The sequence below is a fragment of the Accipiter gentilis genome, chromosome 5 (genome assembly GCF_929443795.1).
Source record: "Accipiter gentilis chromosome 5, bAccGen1.1, whole genome shotgun sequence".
Lineage (NCBI taxonomy): Eukaryota > Metazoa > Chordata > Aves > Accipitriformes > Accipitridae > Astur > Astur gentilis.
In genome coordinates this window covers 35204632-35227075 of record NC_064884.1, presented here as the reverse complement: position 1 = coordinate 35227075, position 22444 = coordinate 35204632, and the positions used below count along the sequence as shown (strand labels likewise).

The following is a 22444-nucleotide window of genomic DNA, read 5'->3' as shown; positions in this document are numbered from 1 at the left end:
CAGAGAGCAGCGTGAGAACATGTGAGAGAAACAACTCTGCAGACACCCAGGTTGGTGAAGAAACAGGGGAGGAGGCGCTCCAGGCACCGGAGCAGAGATTCCCCTGCAGCCTGTGGGGAAGACCATGGTGAGGCAGGCTGTCCCCTATGGAGTTCCACGGTGGAGCAGATCTCTACCTGCAGCCCGGGGAGGACCCCATGCCAGAGCAGGTGGGTTCCTGAAGGAGGCTGTGACCCTGTGGGAAGCCCGCGCTGGAGCAGGCTCTTGGCAGGACCTGTGGATCTGTGGAGAGAGGACCCCATGCTGGAGCAGGTTTTCTGGCAGGACTTGTGACCCCGTGGGGGACCCATGCTGGAGCAGTTCGTGAAGAACCACAGCCTGTGGGAAGGACCCACGTTGGAGAAGTTGGCAGAGGACTGTCTCCCATGGAAGGGACCCCACGCTGGAGCAGGGGGAGAGTGATGAGTCCTCCCCCTGAGGAGGAAGGAGCGGCAGAGACAAGGTGTGAGGAACCAACGCCAACCCCCATCCCGTGTTCCCCTGCGCCACCGGGGGGAAGAAGTAGAGAGAACTGGGAGTGGGGTTGAGCCGGGAAGGAGGGAGGGGTGGGGGGGAAGGTGTTTTTAAGATACGGGTTTATTTCTTATTATCCTACTCTGATTTGCTGGGTAACAAATTAAACTAATTTCCCCAAGTTGAGTCTGTTTTGCCCGTGATGGTAATTGCCGAGTGGTATCTCCCTGTCCTTATCTTGACCCATGAGCCTTTTGTTGTATTTTCTCTCCCCTGTCCAGCTGAGGAGGGGAGTGATAGATTGGCTTTGGTGGGCACCTGGTGTCCAGCCAGGGTTGACCCATCAGACAGGCAAACTACTTTGCTTGAAACTTAAAGAACTGCTGTTTCCAACTGTGCTTTGCATCAAGGTACCCCAAATCATTGCCTTCCAATAATTAGTATTTTAAGGAGCAAGGGCTTCCAGTGAGATTGTCCATCAGGATGCCATTTGTTTTCACTGGATTATTGTTTTAAGCACAATTAGATGAGACTTACTACGGCTTAAATGGTTACGATGGCACTTGTGTCATATGTATGATGGCACAAGTTTCATAATGACTTCTGTCATTTTTATGTGTTTCAGAAGTTAAAGATTGTAAACTGTGTTGCAGGGGTTTTTTTATTTTTTAGAGAAGATGATTTATTTTTACTTGGTAGGTTGGAAAAACAATTTTGAAGATATCTTACAGGTATATTTATTTATGGTCTTGTTCCTGATTTTTCTTGAAGAATGTTAATCACATGTTACAAAATATTTATCTAGCAATCTTATATTTTGCATTTTTAAAGTAGTATAACTTTTTGCTTTTAACCTTTATACACAACTGCAACCCCACTTAAGACTGCACTGAAGTTAATCACTATTAAAAAGGATTTGCTATGATCTGCAGCATGCCTTAGCTTAGAACAAGATGACAACTTTTTAAATCTCCTGCAAAGAAGTTACATCCTTAGTTGTAAATAACAAAATACTAAAGTAAAATGGTGTACTAAGAGGTTTAATAGGCTCTACAGTTCAGTAGTTAACACTGCATTAAGATTGGGTATTCTCATTTTAAAAACAGACATCCCTCAGGCTACAATCAAAATTCATCATATCTTTTAGTCAAAGATTGATAATTTTTTTAAGAGATAATACTACTTCCTCTGTCAGTATCCCCATTTCTTAACAATTCCAATGGCTAGATTGCCACAGTTGCCCTCAACTCCAAAGTTTAGGTAAGGGTTTTCACACAGTGTCAAAACCAGGAAGTCTTTCATTTTGACATAGAAAGATACTCCTGTTATGAATCATCGAATGTAAGTTTACAAAAGAAAGGCAATAGCACTGCCAAGTTCTCTGAGCTACCTTAATTTTCCTGCGCTGCCGGCTCTGGCTGCCTACTCTTTGTTTGCCCAATATTTAAGTGGAGAGAGATCAAAGTTGCGGTGGTCCCCAGTTCACAGAAACACTTTGGCTTAAAGTTAAGTATGTGCCCTGAGTGGTCCCATGGAACTCAATGGTACAACTATGTTTAAATTAGGCTTGGACAGTTGCTGGGTATTTTATCGAATATTTGGGGGCTGTCTTCCCCAAAATGAGACTGTATCATGACAATGTGATCAAAAGGTGCTCTAGAAAATGGAGAACTTAACAAAAAGGTAAGTAGAAATAGTAACACAGCTAGGGTTCAGAACCCTTTCTAGCACTGTGTCAAATTCGGGGGAGGCTGGAGTGCTAGAAAAAGCACATCCCTGGCAAGATCAGATGAGACACAGTACCATAAGATATTTTTGAAATGGCAGTGGGCAGAAGGCCCTGTCCTTAGGAGAAGACTATTTTCTGTTATGCAGCTGGTTGCAATTTTCTTCCCCTACCTTGTCTTACTCACATCAGTTTACCCAAGGTACTCATATAATCCATTTCCCCACTTTGTTCCCTAACCTCAGGCTGACTTTAAGACCAAACAATACAGATGCTTGTGAACAGTTTCAGTCTGTCCATTCGGGGATGGTTTTGCTCAAGTTCAGTTCCCTGTCCTGTGTCACCTCAGCAGCCGACTGTTCCTAACTGTGCACAGGCTGTTCCTCCCAAGCTCTATCGCATACTGCAGGGTTTCCTTTTTCTCAGGCGTTGCCAATCTCCACAGACAACCTCCCTTTTTTTTGATGCCCTTTCACTCTTTTTCTGATCATTCACTGCCTGCTGTTCTTGAAATGCCAATGCACCGCTGTCCTCCCCCATTCACAATTTTCCACTGACCTATATCTTCCTTATCTCACTCCCACCTACTCTTTCACTTAGTAAATAAGCAGAAGAGAGTAGTGGAAGTAGAAGCACCCTTTCTTTCTGATCTGCCAAACGAATTCATTTCAGAACCTGAATTTTCCTGTCCTTTGATAAAAGAAATGGGGAAAAAACCCAAACCGCCAAAACCCGAGCAAAAGAAAATAAAAAACCATTTCACCCCCCTTTCATCTCCTGTCTAACTTTGTCGCAACCTTGTGCTTGAATATACAGTGTCTGTTCTTACAGAAGCTTCTGTGTCTAACTTTAACCCTTTTTTCATGGAAAACTTCCCAGAGTCACAGAATGGGTAGGGTTGGAAGTGGCCTTGGGAGATCACGTAGTCCTAAACCCCAGCTCAGAGCTTAAGCAGGTTGCTCATGGGCATGTCCAGTTTGCTTAATACTCCACAGTCTCATTGGAAAACATGTTTCAATGTCTGACCACCCTCACTGTAATTAAAAAAAAAATAAAATATATCTTTAACAGGAATTTCCTGTATTTAAATGTTCACATTGCCTCTAATCTTGTCACTGGGCACCTCTGAGAAGAATCACAGTGTCTTTAGTCTCCCCATCAGGTATTTCTACACATTAAGATTTGCACACACACACACCCCCCGGCCTTCTGTTAAGGCAAAAACTTTCTCCTGTCTTCTTCTGGAATCCTTGTGCCTTCTGTAAAATCAAAGGAGAGTTAAGTCTGAGCTCTAGGACCCCTGAGATGGGCTTTGGTAGTTTTCCGGTTCATAGTTACTCTTTTCCTGCTCTCTCCAGCTAGTGTTTGTAGCTACCAAAAAGCGCAAACTCTTTAGGACTAAAAGGCTGTTTTCCTGTGACTTGTGTGTGCTATAGCAGTTGATGATGTGATGGTTTAAGGGAAGGAAAAAAAAAAAAAAAAAGCCAGTGTTTTGAACAGTGTCTTAGAAGAATGTTGACCAGAATGCCATCCATCCATTGCTAACTGGTACCTGTTATCCTAGTATTTGTTTAGCTATATCTAAATGGGTTCCTAACATTCACTGTTCTTGTTTTATTGTCTTGTTTTCACATTTTCCAGCTGCAAGGCTGCCTATACCCTAGCAACTTTTTCCTTCAGGGAGCGTCTGTGAGAGATACTTCATGGCTTGAGACACTGGGTCAGTGAAACAGCTGATTTGACCTTACAGATTTGCCAGTTACAAAACTAGCTTTTTTAAAATTCAGATTAACTTCTCTTTCCAAACAAGCTGCCCTTGTCACTGCTGTTAGGTTATGGAATTCTAAATTAAGTTCTTGGATAAATAAAAAGATGTAACTTGATGGATGCAAAACTCAAGACCCTTTTTTTTTTTCTTCACAAAGCACCTAGATACGTGCTTTCAATGCCATCGCTCTTTGCAAACAGACTTATTGTAGAATTTTATGGCAAAAAGGTGCATTTTGAACTTCATATGTAGCAGCTATTATTTAACAGAGCAAAGAATGAAGGGCTCTGTAGCTTATGTACATTCTCTTCTGGTTTCTGTCTTTCCTCCTTCACCACCCAAAAGTGTTTACAGAGAGGCGCACTTGAATTTCAGTTACTTTTCTGTTGTCTTTCACATAATTGTATTACAAGAATTATATTTGCTGGGATGCTGCAAACCTCACTGGTCATCTGCCATGGGATCAGGAAGGAAGTTTTCCTACTAGGAAAACTTTCACAAGTGCCTCTTACACCTATGTTTCATAGATACTTTTCCATAGTAGTCTCTTAGCCCAGTGAATGTAGGAAAGGAAGAGGGACTCAGAGAAATAGATGGACATTGCAGATTATCAGAGGTGGTTTTTTCTGTGTTCTGGGTCACAAACTCAGTCCTGTAAGTTCCAGCCTCAGTCTGCAAGATTGCATCAGCATCCAGCAAGGTGTGGAGGTTAACAGCCCTGCACTGGCACTGAAGCAGTAGCCAGCTGCTTGAATTCACCTCTGTCTCTGCTATTATTTATCTGCATGCTCTGATCAATATTTGATAGCGTAATTGTCTGAAGAGAGACCAGCTGCTCAGTTTGAAAAGAAAGAAATAAATAAACCTGGAATGCTTACTTGGTTCTCAAGCCAGAAGTGTCCCAAGGTACCTTATTTAAAATGGATGCTGTTGGACATAATGCTGAAGGAAATGCAAAGATGTGGAAGAATTTTCCACTTTGAAATTTAGAAGTATGTATCTGGCCTTCTGTCATCTTGATATAGATCAAGGTCTGACATTTGTCTAAAATAAGCCTCTAGATGTAGCAACATCTGCGTATTTTCTTTGTATCTTTTGATCCACTGATGCCCTCTGCAATTTGACAAATAAATTTTCATTGATTTTTGTATTTAAAAAAGACTTAGCTTGAATAAGCAAAGAAGTGTATTCTGTTTTATCGCAGATTTTTCATCATGCACTACAGATTGGGAAACAGCAAACAGGTTAAAAGTTTTAGGAGTTGTTGGCAATAACGTAATCTCTGGAATGTCTCTGAAAAAGTCTGCTTAGTTTAGTTGAAGTCAACTGAACTCAAAAAAGGAGCTGATTAATGTTATTTTTACCTGACCTTGGTGGAACTCCATTCACTTCGGTAATCATATGCTTCATATCAGGAATTAATTAGTTGCATCATTTTGAAACAGAAAAAGAAAATAAATACTTGCACATTCCGGCTCTAAAATCTCTCCAGGCTCCAGGACTAACTTTTTTTTTTTTTTTTTTTTTTTTTTTTTTTTTGCTTCCTCCTCACGTGGCTCAGACGTACTGGTATAAAAAGGGGCAAAAAATTGCTACCGTTTCAAATCGGTACTTTTTACTCTTGCTCTTTACTCGTTCAACAGAAACTTGGCCACGCGGTTAGAATATTTATAACTAAACCGCATTTTTAAATGTCTTTAGCTTTTTTTTTTTTTTTTTTCCAAGTTACTGTTTTCGGAAAGATCCTCGGGGTTCCCTCCCGCGTAGGCTCCCAGCGCCGTATTTCAGCACCCTCACAGCCGAGCCTTCTACCGCGAAGGCGCCTTTATAGCGGATTCCTGGTTCCTTCAGCCTGACGACGGCGGCGAGGAGCGTGTCCTTCCCTTCCCCCCCCCCCCCGCGACCCCCGGTCCGGTGCCCTCGGGCGCGGGCGGGACGGGGCGCGGGCCGCCAGCCCTCAGCCCTCCCTCAGCCGCTGCCCGGCGGCGGCCGGCCCTCCTCCCGCCGCCTGCCCTCCTCCGCGGCGGGGAGCTCCTGCCGGGGCCCGGGGCGCTGGGCCGGTGCCGGGAACACGGGGATCATGCCGGGGGGGCGCTGGCCGCAGGGCTGCTGGGCCGCGGGGCGGCGCTGGAGCCGCTACCTCCGGCGGGCCGCGTCGCCCGGCAACGCGGTGGACGCGGCGGGACCCGCGGCCATGGCCTCCAAGGGGAGCAAGAAGAAGGAGCTGGGCAGCCGTAACAGCTCCGGGCTGCTGGGCGCCTCCGCCAGAGAGTAAGAGCCCCGGGAGGGAAGGCGGGAGGGCGCGGGAGAAGGGTTGTCCGCCCGCCGCCGGACACGGGGTGCGAGGCGGGCGGGCACGCGGCGGTGCCCGGCCGGGGCTGCTGCCGCCCCCGCGGCCTTCTGGAAACTTCCCCCGGGGCTTGTCGGCCGCCAGCCCGCCCTTCCTCGGGCCCGGGCGGCCGTTTAAGGCCCGCGGCGGCAGGGTGCAGCCTTCGGCCGGCCGCCCGTCGGTGTGGCGGCCTTGTGGCTGCGGGCACGGGCTGGACGTCGGTGCTCACCCGCGGGCCTGCGCGTAACTTGGGCCGAGAAAGTTGCCTCGCTCGCGTGGGCGCTTCATTAAAAGCGGTTCCATTCAACAGAAGAGGCGGGGTTTGGTTTGTTGTTGTTTTGTTTTGTTTGTTTGGTTAAACTGGAGGCCCAGCTCGGCGCGCAAGTTGTGCTTTCTTCCCCCGACGGTATTTCTCAGGCATCTGTCCGGTAGCGTCATCCGGCCAAAACGACGTTGCGGGTGTCTTGTACCGTGGCCGATCTAGCAGACGGGGTGCCTCGGACCTCAGGATAGCCGCAGGGACGAGGAACCCAGGGTGGGCGGGTGGGTGCCTGGCTTTGTGCCGCAGCTGTTTCTGCACGCGAGGGGCAGCGTGTGGGGCCAGGGCGCACGGAATGAAGCATTTGACTTACGGGCAGGAGTGGAGAGGGGTAGGTGTTCGCTGGAAGGGTTATTTGGGTTTAAAAGAACCTCGAAGCTGTGAATCGGAGGGGATAATTTTGGGAGTACACACCCTCGTTTTCATCAGGTAGAGGAACTAAGCTAGCTGAAGTTTTCAGGGCAAAAGGGTTAATGATGCTTGTAGCCCATCAGTTTCATTTACAGAGGGGAAGCACAATTCCCCATGCCTCGAATTTTGCTTCATGTTAGAATGAATCTGAGGACAAAAATCATTCTTCCTATTCATTTCTTGAATATTTCGGCATAAGTAGCATCTCTTGAGATATTTAAAAATGATTCGCTATTTGCTAGGTATTTAGTGTGAATTTGTGTATTTCTGTGAAGATGTATATTTCTTCCTGCAAAGACAAATAAATAAATAGAAAACATTTACTTCCTTTCACTGTTGTTATTTTGACCTGCAAGTTCTATTTCTATGTTTTGGGCAGCTTTCTCATCTTGAAGTATGTAAGCCTGCACACGTGGCACTGGCAGGATTCAGATGAAAAAGGTATCTGATGGATGTGCTCATGCCCTTTCCTTCCTTTTCCTTCCATAAATAAAGGATTCAGTTGTATCACTTATTTCTCTCTTGAAATCAATCTTCAAATGCCCCTTTGTTCTTATTTCATATCCAGTTACCCAGCCCTTTGCTACACAGTAGCTTCTTATTTCATATTTTCGTACTTCTGTTTTGTATTTCACACCTTGATTCCCATTTTGATAACTTTTCTGCTGTTGCAGGCAGCCAGTATCTCTCATTCCTACCTTCTCCTCACCGCATCCCTTTGCTTAGTAACGTTTTTTTTGTTGTTTGGGCCATAGCCATGCAGCCCCTTGTATTTACTGCTTCAAGCAGTTTATGAAAATTTTTCTGATGATATCTAAGCTGTAAGGGACACTTTTATTTTTTAGCACTGTTAGAGGAAATGAAGTATTTTCTTACTTTTCAGTGTACGTGTAACTGAGTGGGCTGTCACCCAGAAGATTTTGTCCAGTATTTCAGGATTTGTCCCCCAATAGGCATTCTTACAGTGTGAAACTTTTCTAGCTGTTCCATTAAATTAAAATACATCTTTTTATGGAGGGTCTAAAAATATGTACTTTTTATATAGTAAAATTGTTAATTCTGCCCTATATCATACATAATAACTCGTAAAAGAATCATTCTTCTCAAATAAGTAATTTGTATCAGACTATCTAGAACAGTATCTGTCTCTTTCTTTAGTACATTGTTACTTTAGGCTTTATGAAATGAAACCACAATGGATAAATCAGCTTAGAAAATTGTTTTCCCTGTATCAAGTTGAGATGAGACTATTTAGTTACAAACTATTTGAATAATAAGTTTTACTGAAACACCTCTGAAATGCAACCTAGGAGATATGCTCGCCTTCTATGTGCAATCTCATGTTGGACCTAAAGGCCAGGAGACATGATTTATCTCTCACTCTGCAATTATCACCTAATTGCAATGCAACTAATGTCTAGCATATGCCAATGTTAATTCAACGTTAGCTAAGAATCAGAGCACAGGAATGTTTACTCCCTTCACTAAGGCTATTTTATCACTTTATATATTACTGTATATCACATAAAGTGTAGTAGCTTGAAGATGTCCTAACAGTGGCTTAGTGACTTATGTTACTAAACTATGGAAGAAACTGTCACAATAGCCTGATTGTAATGCAGAACTTTCAAAACACAGAATGTATAGCTTGTATTAATTTTTTTCATTAAGTATGTAACTTCTGTTTAAACTGTGGCATGTCTTTTGGGTTTATCTGCTCTACAATTGTGATGCAGAGTGCCCTTGTAACATGAGTAAGTCTTAGCAGTAAAGGTCTAGATGTTTCAGTGTACGTGCTGTATAAACTTCCATATGATGCCTTATTGTCCTGAAAGATGTTTAGGTATATGAAGGGATGAAGTGACCTTTTTAAAAAAAAAACAACACAACTCTCTTATTTGATGGAATGGCTTTTAATATACAGACCTACCACTGTTTGTGTTTGTATCAATTAATATTTATATTTTATATATATTTCCAGAAATGCTGGTAATGTAAAAGGGAAACAAGGAAATCTGTGACACAAAAAATCTAAAATTTCAGCAACTCTGATACAGCAACTCATTTCCTGACTAACCTATCTGTGCTCACTTTTTATCATTCTGAAATATTACTAAGGCCTTTTGGATGGATTGATGAAAAAATTTTGGTTTAGGTCAATGCATGTCTTGCCAAGTTCAGCAACTGACTTTATAAACTTTCTTGTTTAAGCTGTCAGGAAAGATTTTACTTTAGCATCTGTTGAGCTGTAGATAATGAATTTAAATAAAGGAAAGCTGGTGACAGCTTATTTTAAACTTTGTGTAAATAAATTCTTGTCTTGAATCCAGAAATTTAGAGAAAAAGTGGCCTCATTTTCTCTTGACACAGTAGAGAATGGTGCTATAAATAAAATATTTACAAATTTGAATTCAGCACTTGCTACACTTTCAATCATATTGTTTTGCTCTCTAATTTGTAAATGCTTTCTGAGTTGATTAAAGGCTCTATTCTAGTACAGTGTTTAGGCGCAGTAAGATCTTCATCCTGCTGAAAACCCACAGACATCTTAGTACTCTCTAGACAAAGATCTGGGTGAGAAAATCTGGTTTTGCTGAAATCAGTGAAAATTGTTGATAGCTGGAAACTGAACACAGTGGGGCTAAAGGTTTACCCTTGAGAACGCTTTTGACACCTTGAAGAGCTTTTCTTCTTGCTTGCCCTTGTTTCCCAGATAGCTTGGAATCTCTACCCCAAACCCAATACCAAAAAGACATTTTAGCATTCTTAGTCCCTCTGAAAGGACGGAAACATTGAAACATACTTCTTTTCTTTACTCATGCTATACGCAAGTGGTCTCCAAACTTTTTTGATCCTGCAACTCTATCAGTAAAAAATTTTTGAGCACCTCCCCCAATATACATTTATTTCTTTATAAATTATATACATGCACTACTGAAGTTATAATATTTTTTAGCTTGTGCGCACACCCCACTTCGGAGACCACTGCTATAAGCTACAGAATTTCTATGGAGAGAACAAGCAACTAGGCAGTTTCAAGTTTTGAACGACAGTCTGCTAAAGTCTCCAGGGAGCTTTTTATTTGGATCAGGCTTATGGTCAATACATAGAACTGCAGATGGTGATTTATGCAAAATGAAGGCTGTGTTTCATTTTCCAATTTTCAACATTGCTTCTAGAGTGCTTTCGCCTTTGCCATAGGATTTGTGATGTTAGAATGATGGCAATGCAGTTGACAGCAGATAGATTGACATGTTATTTCTTTATCTGGAAATGGAAAGATGCTGTATAGTAAGGAATATCTATATTACAGTTAAGATATTCTGTGCTTGCAGGTCCATGAGAAGAAGATGCAAATGTTATTCAGGTACTAGAAAGTACAATTCTAGCCCCAAATGCAGAGCATGTTCAATTTTCTGACTTAAGGCTAGATTTGTATCATTGTTGTCAAGAAAAATCAGAAGAGTACTGAGCTGATTCCGCAGAAGTCTGGGACAAAATGATTAATGCTGATGCTTTTAATATTTATAACTGTTGAGAAAAACTGCCAAAGACAGTGATAAAACAACTATACAGTGTAACCCTGTGACTTAGTCCTCGTTTTGGTTGGTAATCCCTGTGTTAGACAGATTGTTCTATGTTTCCTCAGGTAGTGATTTTCTCCTAATAGTAGGCAAGTGTTAGTAATGATTGTAAATGTTTTATCAAAGGCAGTTTACCAAGTCTTTTTTTAGTGGGTTGTGGAGATCAGAATTAAGTCTTACACACACACACTGTAAGATTGGAGCTGTGTTCACTGGAGATATGACAATTACTTATCACATACTTCCTTGACATCTGTTTATGTTCATTCTGTTACCCAGCTTGTTCAGCGCGTTTGTGAGACAGAGACAACTTGTAGTGTACAAATTTTGTGTAAATCTATGAGAACTTAAGTAATGTTACTATCACTGTATCTGAAAGAGGAATGGATGTTTGCAGGCTGCCTGAGAAAATGTTGCCTTCTAAGTTTAGTATTCTGTGGTAATTGCAAGGTAGGTTTTCCCAGAGGATCCCTGTTTTATTTTTGAACAAAACTTTGGACAAAGTTGCAGGGATAAAAATGTCAACAATATTTTGTCTTTTGTCTAATATCGTCTTTCTGATAGTAAATGCTGCTTGTTTTTGTATGTCTCTAATGATCAAAATACTGAATAGAAATATCAGTAGTATAGAAAAGAAAAAAAGGCTAATAGTTTTTAGAAATAATTAAAAAAAAAATCCTGAGACCTGTCAGTGCTTACCACAAAGAATTACAGTGTTACGATTTCAGTTCTTGTGGATAACGTTAATGCAGAAGCCCTCTGAGAGTAATGTGTGCAAACATCTGGCAGTATATTATGATCAACTTAAAATTACTTTGCTTGATTTCTAGTGAGATCAGGCTTCTTTTTCCCCTGTAAATGCTTACAACAGTCAGCACAGTACATCTGCACTGTGGAAAATCAACAGGGATTATTGGTGGATATATTGCAATGCTGGAGTGGGACCTCAGGAACATATGGAGAAGGCAGGAAAATTCTTTTGGATTTGCTAAGCCAGACTTCGCATGGGTGTCTGCAGGATGTTCCACTGGGTCTCTCTTCATTACTGCTTTCTAATTAGGTAGCAATTCCCTTCAGGAGCTAGGCAGTTGCTAGAGATGTCAGGCTGAAGAGCGCAAAAGAACTGCTGTCCTTATAGCTTTTCTTAATTGCATCATTAGAGGCTACTGAGAATCTGATCTTTCCCAGGTTTCAACGGCTATAGTGAATAGGAATTGATGTCTTTGTCGGCGCTGAAAGAGATTCTAGCTAGTAAGAATGGATAATGAATTAAAATGCTTTTAAAATGAATTTGATGAAGCTCTATGCCATTGAGCACAATCTTCTGAATTACACTTGAGTCATCAGCATCTATCTGAAGTAGGATTTGGGTTATTAGAGACAAAAGCAAGAAGTTATGGTCAGTGCCAAGAGAGGCAATTGATTTAGGGATAATTGTGGCACAGGCAGAGGTCACAGATGTCTAGGGGAAGGTCAGAATGGTGCTGGAGTTCTTTTTGGGGAGAGCAGTAACTAAGAGCAATATTTATTGCTGATGGATCCTTAAGGACCTGCAGAGACATGCTGAAGCCTGGACTGGCTGGAAGACATTAAGTTTAGCTGTGTGCCTGATGGATTGCAATGAGTAGCAGGTTGCTGCACTGCTGTTGTACAGTAGGTTGATGCACCAAAGCCTAGGATTAGCTGATGTTTGTTATTAAGATTAAAGGCTGGTACAATAAGAACAGAAAAAATAGCAGCATTACTAATTCATACTTGAATTCCCATATGCCTAGGGTAAGGATTCACCCAAGGCTTATGATTGAGGTTTTATCCACTGCCAGCATGTGTTCCTCAGGTTAAGTATTCTTAAGGTTTAGGCTACAGCAGTGGTTTAGAGAATATAGACTGAACAGATTAATTTTTTGATGTTTTGGGTAGGGCTTGCTAGATTGACTGAAGTTTGGGAATGGCAAGAACTAATGTCTTGTGAATAATGGCATGGTGGTTGAACTTGAAGCTGCTTTTAGTGTTGTGCTGAAGTGCTTGTGTTGGTTAGTGCAAGTTTTAAAGGGCACTAAAAATTTACGTGGGGTCACGGAACCAGTCTGTGGAAAAGAAATGAATTGAAGATTATATAAATACATAGCAATCACATCTAGCTCAGGAAGTGCTTGAGATAAAAATGATTGGAGACTATCCAAGTATTAGAGAAATATACTATATATGCCTTTGTTCTCTTCGGTAGGCTTTCCATTGCACGTAATATTTGAGACAAGATGTTGGGCTATAGCTCACCCTTGCTCTGACTCAGTACTCCCATTCTTACATTTGTGGGTAGCAACATACGAGTTATTGAGAGATGGGGTTGCTATATTATTGTAAAAGCTAGTTAGATTCATATGTAGATGCTTATGCATGTTTTTGACCTTGCATGAGCTTCAGTCAGAGATGAGTATGGCTTGGTGGTTCTGACTAAGTTCTGCTAGAGGCTTGAAACAGAGTTAAAATTTTGGGCAAAAGGCATTGAGGATGCTAGTCCTGATTTTTGCAATTTTTGGATTAGGCTTATCCATTTTATAGTTAACTCTGCCCCATTTATTTGAAACTGGGCTGTCTTTAAAAATACAGTTAGTTTTCAGGTTATGGTTATGAGAAACATAGCGTTTGAGTTCAAAGCCTGCTGGTGTCATGGTTTAACCCTCGTAGGCAGCTCAGCCTTACACAGCTACTGGCTCACTTCTCTCCAGCAGGATGGGGGAGGGAATCCAGGTACAAGTGCAAAAGCTCGTGGGTTGAGATAAAGACAGCTTAATAGATAAAGCAAAAGCTGTGCATGCAAGCAAAGCAAAGCAAGGAGTTCATTCACTGCTTCCCATGGGCAGGCAGGTGTTCAGCCATCTCCAGGAAAGCAGGGCTCCATCACGCGTAATGGTTACTTGGGAAGACAAATGCCATCACTCTGAACATCCTCCCTTCCTTCTTCTTTCCCCAGCTTTTATTGCTGAGCGTGATGTCGTATGGTCTGGACTATCCCTTGGGTCAGTCGGGGTCAGCTGTCCCAGCTGTGTCCCCTCTCAACTTCTTGTGCACACCCAGCCTACTTGCTGGTGGGGTTGTGTGAGAAGCAGAAAAGGCCTTGATTCTGTATAAGCACTGCTTAGCAATAACTAAAATATCGCTGTATTACCAACACTGTTTTCAGCACAAATCCAAAACAGCCCCATACTACCTACTGTGAAGAAATCTGACTCAATCCTAGCCAAAAACAGTACAGCTAGTTACTGGATTTTCCAAGGGAAAAAAGATTTATGTGAAGAGTTTTAAACCTTCACTGCATTTGTAATGTTCTTTGCAATTGTAACTGGTAATCTATTACAAGATATTATAGCCTTATTACAAAGCTGATTTTGGATAACTCAGGAGGCTCTTCTATCTCAAATATCTCAGTTCAAATCTTTCCTAACCATATGCATCACCAAAGCCAGTTAAAGATTCACAAGAGTCTGGGATTGAGCTGTGGTGTATCTCGAGCTGCAGCAGTTATTCATTTCCAGTTTGTAGCTACTGTCCTGATAAACCTGAGGAACAGGCATTTTGAGATCATGGTCTCATTTAGCAGGCTGTTAATTGCAATAACTCCAAAGATGAACAGAATTCTTTTGTTTTGAATGGATGTCCAGAGCCTTTTGGAAGGGTTTGCTGGCTGTTTGCATTACCAATAGGACAGGGCATTTCCTGTTCTCTCAAATAATTCAGAAGCAACATAAATCTGTATTGGCCCAGGATTCCAGGACATCTAGCTGCAGAATTGAAGGGAGAAGTATCTGTGTAGCTTAAAATGTCACCATCTGAAATGCTGAGCAAATGGTACCATCATGCACGTGCATACTTTCCCCGGACATAGTAATGCTAGTGGATAAATGTGTTATGAAATTAAGTTCGATTTGGGTGAAATTCTTTGGTTCATGATTGTTCTTCAGAAGTTATTTATATTGCATCAATGTGCATCTGCAAAGTCTTTTACTGTACTGTTGTACCAATACCTAAATTATAGCAAAAACTAGAGACATTCCTGGAGAGTTTACATTGTCCTTCCTGAGCCTAAAATATCTGCCTTTCATGTATTGTCTTTTATTGTCTATTTGTTTTGTACATAACTCATATTTCCAAGTCCTGTGTTTTTGTTAGTCTCAGAAATAAAGTTAAGCACACCTAGAATTTTTAGTGTTAGCATTTTCTGGCCAGAAAGATGAAGATCTTGCTTTCAGCACTTATGCTTCATTCATTGAAATGCTTCATTCATTGAAATGCTTCGGTGTATAAATGCAGTACAATTTTAATCTATATAGTCAATTTGTTAGTACTTTTTTATTTTTCCTTTTCTTCTGCCTTTAACTTTTTTTAGTTTAATGCTTTGTGGTGAGACAATGGGTTCTTCCCCAAGTAAATATGATAAACATATTAAAATAGCATATAAGCCAACCAGTAAGTTGAATTTTTTATTAACTAGATTACATTTTAGTTAGGAAACTATGTATTCAAATTAGCTTTCCTAGTTAATTCTAATTAAAATAATGAACCTCTGAGAGCTCAGCCTATCCTGATCTGTAGATTTCAAACTTCATAGACTCATGGGCATGAAAACATTAAGTAATATACCAGTGGCAATATCATGTTAAATGCTGGGCTCCCTACTGGTCTTAGTTTTGTTTTTCTTCCTGTGGAACTGAAAGCAATGTCAGAGGATCTTGCAGGCAAACACTCTCTATGAGCCATTGGTTGGAGACTGTGCAATCAGACTGTGCCAATAAAGTCTAGACTTCTATTACCAGGAACAGTGTAATAGAGAAAAGCAGCTTTCAGCAGAACTATATAGCAGAAAAAAGCACTGCCAAAAGAAAAATAATAATAATTGTGCTTTGAAACTGGAGAGCATTCTTAAAATATCATGTTAGAGACTTTGTTTGGAATGGATTATTCACCTACTTAAGCAGAATGGTCTTTACCTTCTTTTGTAACCACTGCTGAAGAAATGGGATTTCCTGGTTTTCTTATCAACACATGCTAAGTGCTTTGTAAATGAGTTGACCTAAATCCACAGAAGTACTGAGGTGCTCTGCCATGCAAAGATTTTTAGTTCTTAGTTAGTTACCCAGGTGCCATACAGAAGGCACAAAAGGATTTTACAGAAGCCAACAAGGAAGAAATGCCAAAGAAAGGAGCAAAACACAAGCCATGTTCCTCAAAGATACTTGAGTGCCAGACTCTAGTGTGGAAACAGGTGCTACAATCTCCCCAACATTCTTATAGCTGAATCTAAGGCCAGCTCAATCTTTTTAGCAGGAAACACTGGGAGAAACAAACTGAGAAAAGTTACTGGTTCCATACTTTCTAAGGTGCTGTACAATTATATGGGGAAACATGACTTCAGATCCCCTCTTTGAATCAGGTACAGTAAAGAAGGATTTGGAAGGAGATCCTCAGCTTTCTGCCTTGGAGGACAACCAGAACAAGTGGATGCTCTGTGCCTGTGCTGGTAGTGGTTTTTCACACAGAGCTTGTGTGAAACTAAGATCCCCCAAGTGGCATGTTCCTTTTCTTCTTTTTTTTTGTCCTAAGTTTGACAGAGGTATGTGCTGCTTGAGATAGGCTGTTCCAGAAGCTATAGATCATTGTTCTCACCTGAGTCACATCTGATGTAAAAGAGTTCTGCTGGCTAATTATGTGCTGAGCAGTCAGGTGTTTCCTTTTATTGGTTTTAAATTTGCTGTGTTTTATGTTAGATGCATTATTTTTCTTGTGTTGTGAGAACAGATAAAGAATACACTTTTGTCTGTACTACTCAGTATTTTGTACGTTTATGCTTTCTTGTGCCTCCATGCTCTAAACTGTTGCCTGTCACTGAATTTCCAAAGTTATTTTTACAATGCTAGGGCAACTGAACCAAACATAGTATTTCATGTAAAGGACATAAAATCGATTATACTGAGTGGCGTCATACTAATTTCTTCTATTGGACATCCTGCTTCTAATGTGTCCTAGTGTTTTGTTTGCTTTCCTTGACTATACTTGAACAGAGATCTTAATTGATCTATCATAATGACAGACAGCTCCTGATCTTAAACTGTTATCATTAACTGAGAACTATATAACCAGTAGTCATTTGTGTCCTGGTTTCAGCTGGGATAGAGTTAACTGTCTTCCTAGTAGCTGGTACAGTGCTATGTTTTGAGTTCAGCATGTGAAGAATGTTGATAACACTGATGTTTTCAGTTGTTGCTCAGTAGTGTTTAGACTATAGTCAAGGATTTTTCAGCTTCTCATGCCCAGCCAGGGCACAAGAATTTGGCACAGGACACAACCAGGGCACCTGACCCAAACTGGCCAACGGTGTATTCCATAACATGGGACGTCCCATCTAGTATAGGAACTGGGAAGTGGGCGTGGGGAATCACCGCTCGGGGACTAGCTGGGTGTCGATCGGCTGGGTGTCGATCGGCAGGTGGTGAGCAATTGCCCTGTGCATCATTTGTACGTTCCAATCCTTTTATTACTACTGTTGTCATTTTATTAGTGTTATCATTATCATTATTAGTTTCTTCTTTTCTGTTCTATTAAACCGTTCTTATCTCAACCCAGGAGTTTTACTACTTTTTTCCCTATTTTCTCCCCCATCCCACTGGATGGGGGGAGTGAGTGAGTGGCTGTGTGGTGCTTAGTTGCTGGCTGGGGTTAAACCACGACAATTTGCTGCTATTTGGAAGGACAGTGCATTGATCAAACAGAAGTTTGGTCTACAAATTGGATGCAGATGTTACCTGCACTCAAATCTGTGACTTGTTGAAAGACTGCAAGATGCAGGTGGGACCCCTTGGTGCCTATGCTAGTCTGTACTCTGTTCACTTGGCCTGTCACCTCCACCTTTTGAAACCAGGTAACCATAAAGGATTTGGGCCAGCTGACAACAATCCTTTGGCCACTGCTTTCCATCAATTTTTCTTTGAAATAATGTCCAGGAAACACCATTGTGTACAATTTGGGCAAAGGATTTGGCATGTAGCTTTTTTTATCTCTTTCTATAACCTGGAAAGCAAACCAGGAAGGAACATCTCACTTCCCATTAATATGCGGGCAGATAAAAATAAGAAAACGTGGACTTCTAGCTGGCAAGGCTAAATGTGAGGCTAGGTGACCATTCTCTCTTAGCAAATGTGCATGCATTTGAAACAGGCTCATTTTTGGCAAGTTACTGAAGTAACTATTAGTAGTTCATCTGACACCTACAAGGATGTCAGCTATGCTTAGAAATGAGAATATTACACTTGAAAGTAGTGATCTAAATTAGACTCCTTTAAAAATAATATGCCTATATAGAATAATCAGTTGTTATTCATCTTTTCTTTCTATCATCACTTTAATTTTCCACAGTTTGATCTTGTTTAACACAGAAAATACTCTGTGCTTTTTGAGGAAGAAATCCTACCCCAGTACATAAAAGTGAACTGACAACAAAACCTGTTGTCCTAGGCTTTGCAAGCAACTATCACTACAACTTAGATGCCTTAGAGTTATTTGTTCTGCTCATCATACCTGAACTGCATCCATGGCTTGAGTCTCTCCCCAAACCTTAGAGCTCTGAGCATTTAGACTAGTGTATTTTTCTCTGCAGAGAATCCTTTAAGTTTTGGCTCCAGCATCCAAGATAAAAATAATGGTAACTTACAACATATACATATTGTGGTTTTATTTGGTAGTTGCTGCTGACTATACTAATAATAAAGAGAAGACTATTGCCTTAGCTACTTATTAGATCATCTGATCATGACTCATTCTGTTCATTGTCTTCTGAAGCATGGCACTAGGTATGAAGAAAAAGAGCAAATCATTTTGCCACAGAGTTATTGATACTTGGTCAAATGTTCTCATATCCTTTCCAGATTCTTACGAACTTGAGTGTTGCCATGGTTTCTGCTGTGGGTTTCTAAGATATTTAGATGCTACTTTAAAAAAAAAAATAAAAAAAATCAGTGATTAGAGGTTAAGAGAACTTTCTGCCATAAACAAGGTCTTCAAAGGGGCCTTTTGTCTTTGAGTTCTGAAGAACTTAAAGAAAAAGTTAAGTAGTTTCCCCACAGGGTGCACTTGGAGGAGAATTTGAGCCATCTGTTTGTTCTCTGCCCTCTTTTTCCTAATATAAAAGCCCTTACTGGGGCCAGAAATTGTTCTTTCTGACTGCTTGAACAATCCAAGGGAAGGGACATTGAGAATTGAGAAGAGAATTGAAAGAGAATTGTTTCTCTTTACTGCTTCCTGGTAAGTGGAAAGACCCCAAAATTCTCATGTCCCTGTAACACAACATTGGTATCCAATAGGGAACATGAGATGTGAGATTCCTCACTTCCATCTCTTCCTTCAGATTGCTCTTACTTCTGTACATATAGAGGAGTTCAGAGCATTCAGAGGAGTTGAAGGCGGAAAGAAGGGTGAAAGTTTCAGCTCCAAGCCCTTGTTCACTGACATGCCAGATGGTAGGTGTTGGTTACCTAAATATCATGTCCTGTTACTGAATAATTTCCGTTAGTTATTGGCCATCCCAAGAACTGTAGTCAGTGTGACATCAGATATATGTTAATAGTGTATTTTCTGGGGTTTGAATGAAACTAAGCTTTACAGTGTAATGGTTGCTAACATTTTATGGAAAGAATAGATAGTATTTAAGGAAAGATAAAAGATTGACAATGCTCTCCAGGGAATAAGGTGAAAATGATGAGCATCAAATAGATTTTGTCTTCTGTTGGGATATTGTTATGATCAAATTCACAGATTATCTTTTAATCTTTAAAACATGCTAGGGGTAACGTTCATGACCATTTAAAACACAGGGAGCACTAAGATTGGGATGAAGTGATGGCCTATTGGCAGTTATTTAGCAACAAATGCCCTGCTCTGGAGATAAACAAATTCTTAATGGAGTGAATCAAATGAAGACCAAACTCTCAACTCTGCATCTACAGAAAGGCTAGCATATAAATAACAAATGATACCATACCACCTAAATGTATCATACTGCAAATAAAATGGCTGGTTTGTTTAAACAGTTGCTGTTACAGATGCCGATGCTCAGTCTTCTCGTTCTCCAAAATGTGCTTAAGTAAACACGTGTTTTACTCCACAGTTGAAGTTAGCTAAGAACAGATGCGTAGACAGTAACTGTAGCTCAGCTGCTGAGTAGCAATTCATTAAATCAATCAAAACTTAGCTTTCAATTTTGCATCTCAGTTCTCAGGCAGAGATCCCAATACTCTGTGCTAGCCTAAGTCCATGGAAACCTCTGTATTGATTTCCTAGGGTGATAATATAAAGCAGATCTTAAACTTTGAAACTTAAATAGATTCAATAGAAATAAACAAATGAAACCTTAATAGAAACAGAAAAAGGATTTAGCTGCAAAAAATATCATCTTTGCAACCTGTGTCATAAGGAATGACAAGGATCGGAGAAAGAATAAATAAGACTGGATATATCCATATGCAAATAACTAACCAGAAACCCTGAAGAAGTCATTGATGTGATGGAATCCCTGGGGTTTTTTTTCCTAACTTCCAAAGTACAGACATGGAGACAGAAAAAGCTGAAGTACTTTTATCTGTCAAGGCTGCAACCGGATTTCTACATAAAGCCCCAGAGTCATTGTGGAAGCAGTGCTGGCATTATTATTGAACTATTAAACAATTTTATCTGTTTAAAATACTCCCAATTAAAATTACTGTGAGAAGATGTCTCATTTCCAGCCTCAGATCTGCTCATCTAAGCAAAAGTGAAAAACTAATTATTTTTCCTTCCTTTTCAGGGGTTTTGTTTTGTTTTATTGTTAAGGAAAGTGACAGCATCAAAATGCTAAGCAAGATTAAAGGTGCATCTAACTTTTGCGAGGGAGGTTTAGGAAAGAGGGTCTTTAATCTTTATGTGGAGGAAAGAATGAAATAGGAAGAATGATGTCTTCCTGAATTCTAAAAAACCTGCATAGTGTCACAAAATTATGACTGACTGGTGACCCAGAATGATGTGAGTACTGGGAAAGGAAGGTGGAGTAGCCATGCTGTTCCGAAACTAAATACCAAAACTTGTGTAATTCTCTTGAGAAGACCCCCTTCAATGTTGCTGGGTTCCCTCTGTGAGGAATGGTCATATATAGTTTACAGGTAGATTTATCTACTTTAAGAAGTAAATATTTGCTCCCTAGACTCCATTGACCATGTTGACAAGGTCTTGCTTACAGAGTGAGTGAGCAGCTGAAGTGTATATGTTTACAGACTAAATGACTATGTTAACTTGAGAGACCACACTTCCAATACCTTGCGGGCCTGTTTCCTGTCTCTCTATTAAATCTGAATTCTCTGAAAAACTTAGGTTGCAATCTGTGTGCATTTTTTTTTTCCTGTTGTGTTTGTCTATCCTGTCGTTCCCTATTTCCCCTGTTGGCACTATATCAATTATACCAGTATTCCTGGAGAAGCTGCTTAGAGGGTCAGAGGTGAATTAGTGCCAACTTCATAGTGTTTCCCTAATTTGGCAATTTATTCTTCCTTTTTCTCCTTTAGGGTTTAGCACAGGATTAAAAACAAGTCTGCCAGTAAGTTGGTATTTAAAATACTGTTGCACAATGAAGCATCGAGCTTGAGCATAAAATACCAGTAATGGTTTGCATTGTCCTTGTGTCAGTTAGTTTGTTTCAAAGAATTCTCAGTAAATTATGTTATTCAATTCTTGCAATAAAGGAACTTCTTAATAACCTTACTCAAACACAGTATTTTAATAAATTCAGCTTTTTTTCACTTATTTATATTTGGAGTCCAATTAAATGGCAGTTCTTTATGAATTTTTCCAATATCTTACTGAATCATCCTTTTTGAGAGGCAGGAGCACTGGGCTTCCCCAACTTAGTTTAGGCATCTCAGTCACAGACAACACTGTTTCCATGTCTTCCACGTTGTTAGCGTTGAAGGTATGCTATTATGTCAAAGTGTATTGGAAAGTGATTCTTTGACTTAGTGTGACCGTCAGTTAGGCAAGTCTTTCCATATCTCATTGTTGTTTTTTAAAAATATGCTTCTTTATTATTCTGTTATTGTCCCAAAGCATTCAGAAATTTTACAGCAATTATTGCAATTATTATTTATTTTTCTTTGGGAATGGCTTCAGAACATCTTTATAATTATTATTATTATTGTTATTGTTATTATCATTATCATTATTATTGAGTGAAACTTCCATGCTTCTCTATAAATATTTAAAAGAGCAAATGCAGACTTAGGGGGAGGAAAAAAGATACAAAAAATTAGAAGTAGTCCTTGAATATTTCAAATTGCTACATACATCATTCATATTTCATCTGAAATAGGAAAAAAGTAGAAAAAGTAAGAATTTTAATTTGATATCTTTTGCTTATAAGTATATGTAAGAAGCTGCCAGGAGTTGCATTTAAATCAATGTTGAAAGGGGCAAAGTCAAAATATCAGAAGTGTTGAAGCTGCTGGTACAGCTAGCATTCTGGTTTTCATTGTTCTTAATGCATGCAGCTAATGCAGATACAGCACATTCTTTGAAACAACTGGAACTGGTAGAGACATTCCTAGTAATCCAAAGAAACTGATAAACACTACAGGGTTTTCAATTGCTTGTTAAGTATTAATGAATATAGAACAAAGCATCATTTGAGTCTTCAAGAAAATGCTGGAGAAAAAATGATAACATTAATGAAAGATCAAACATAACAGAGAGAGGCTGGAGGCCATTTACAGATTACTGAGAT

The 22444-nt window shown here is 40.3% G+C and overlaps 1 protein-coding gene across 1 annotated transcript in view; it reads left to right on the top strand.

Annotated features, from left to right (window-relative positions):
- The first annotated feature begins 6087 nt into the window (after positions 1 to 6087).
- The window catches only part of ADGB (androglobin), a 123928-nt gene continuing 107571 nt past the window's right edge, over positions 6088 to 22444 (top strand). The window contains exon 1 of the mRNA XM_049800562.1: positions 6088 to 6278. Within this exon, the coding sequence (XP_049656519.1) occupies positions 6088 to 6278 (191 nt within the window). The remainder of the gene's footprint in view (positions 6279 to 22444) is intronic.